This window comes from Myotis davidii, unplaced genomic scaffold, assembly GCF_000327345.1.
Source record: "Myotis davidii unplaced genomic scaffold, ASM32734v1 scaffold30, whole genome shotgun sequence".
NCBI classification, from domain to species: domain Eukaryota; kingdom Metazoa; phylum Chordata; class Mammalia; order Chiroptera; family Vespertilionidae; genus Myotis; species Myotis davidii.
The window spans coordinates 3810092-3811196 of NW_006282874.1; the positions used below are offsets into that span (position 1 = coordinate 3810092).

Genomic DNA, 1105 nt, shown 5'->3' on the forward strand with positions numbered 1-1105 from the left:
GGCATGTGCCCTGACCCCTGACCGGGAGTTGAACTGTGACCTCCTGGTTCATAGGTCAATACCTACTCAGAAAGATAATGCAGATGTTCCAGTGGACAGATTTCAAACTGCTACAAGAGGAGGTTTCCCAGAACATAAAAGCGGCCAAGCTCTCGAAGGACATGCAGGATGTTGTGTTCTCCAACCTCCTGGCCATGCTTGAGGACCGCGAGGCTCTCCAGGACCGCATGGACACTGGGAGGTGCCCGGCCGCTCCCTAAGCCGGATCCGACTTGTAAATGGGGGGTGTTTCAGAGGTAGGGCTGCCAAGGTGTGTGGGGAAAGGAAAATGGGGGTAATCTTAGTGGAATGGGAAGGATGTCTGAGGTTGGGGACTTGGTCCTGTGCCCAATGACCAGGGCCAGGAAGGCGGTCCTCACAGACTGGGGGTGCTCCATGTTCCCTGGGGGTTCATGGAGCCGTTACCCCCACTCCTTGGTTAATCACTTGTAGATGCAGAATTTACAGGCGAAATCACTGATGTTATTATCACCATCATTAATAAGCCCTGTCTCCTATAGCTTGAACAGGAACCCTTCGGTCATTTGGATGGCCCTGGTGGCACCATCCTAACTGAACTGCAAAAGGACTCCCGCTATCCAGGGGTTGGCTCAAAGTTCCTCATCCTTTACCTGCTTGAAGCCTTAATGGGTAAGAATGGTTTGGAGGAAGAATAGGGTGGGCCTCCCAGAGCCCCATACAGGCTACATTAGGTGTCACCTCTCCAAACCCCTCGACATGCTATGATTTTTCACCCTCACATCACAGGCCTCTCCAAGGTCCGCAGGGCTCAGTGGGATGAACTTGCCCTGTGACAGAGCCTGAGGCCGGTAAGGCCAGCCAGGTTCATGCAGCGGATCAGTAGGCGGTGATGCCAGGTACAGCCACAGAAGCCCACCCTGGGCCATGTTAGGTGGCTTGCTGGGGACCATCCCACGAGCACAAGCAGAAGGGGGACTTTCCAGGGCAGGGAACTTGACCTTCATGCCAGCGAGTTTTATTCCTCTGCCTCAGAGTTCGCTTCTAAAGGTCTCAGTTCACTGTGGGAACAGGAACATCTGACTCT

General features: G+C 53.9%; 1 protein-coding gene across 1 annotated transcript in view; it reads left to right on the plus strand.

Moving 5' to 3' along the window:
* LOC102766280 (gasdermin-C-like) overlaps positions 1-1105 on the plus strand; it is a 46094-nt gene that overhangs the window by 43758 nt on the left and 1231 nt on the right. Inside the window, exons 9-10 of the mRNA XM_015561457.1 lie at positions 55-248; positions 561-690. Coding sequence (XP_015416943.1) covers positions 55-248; positions 561-690 — 324 coding nt within the window. The remainder of the gene's footprint in view (positions 1-54; positions 249-560; positions 691-1105) is intronic.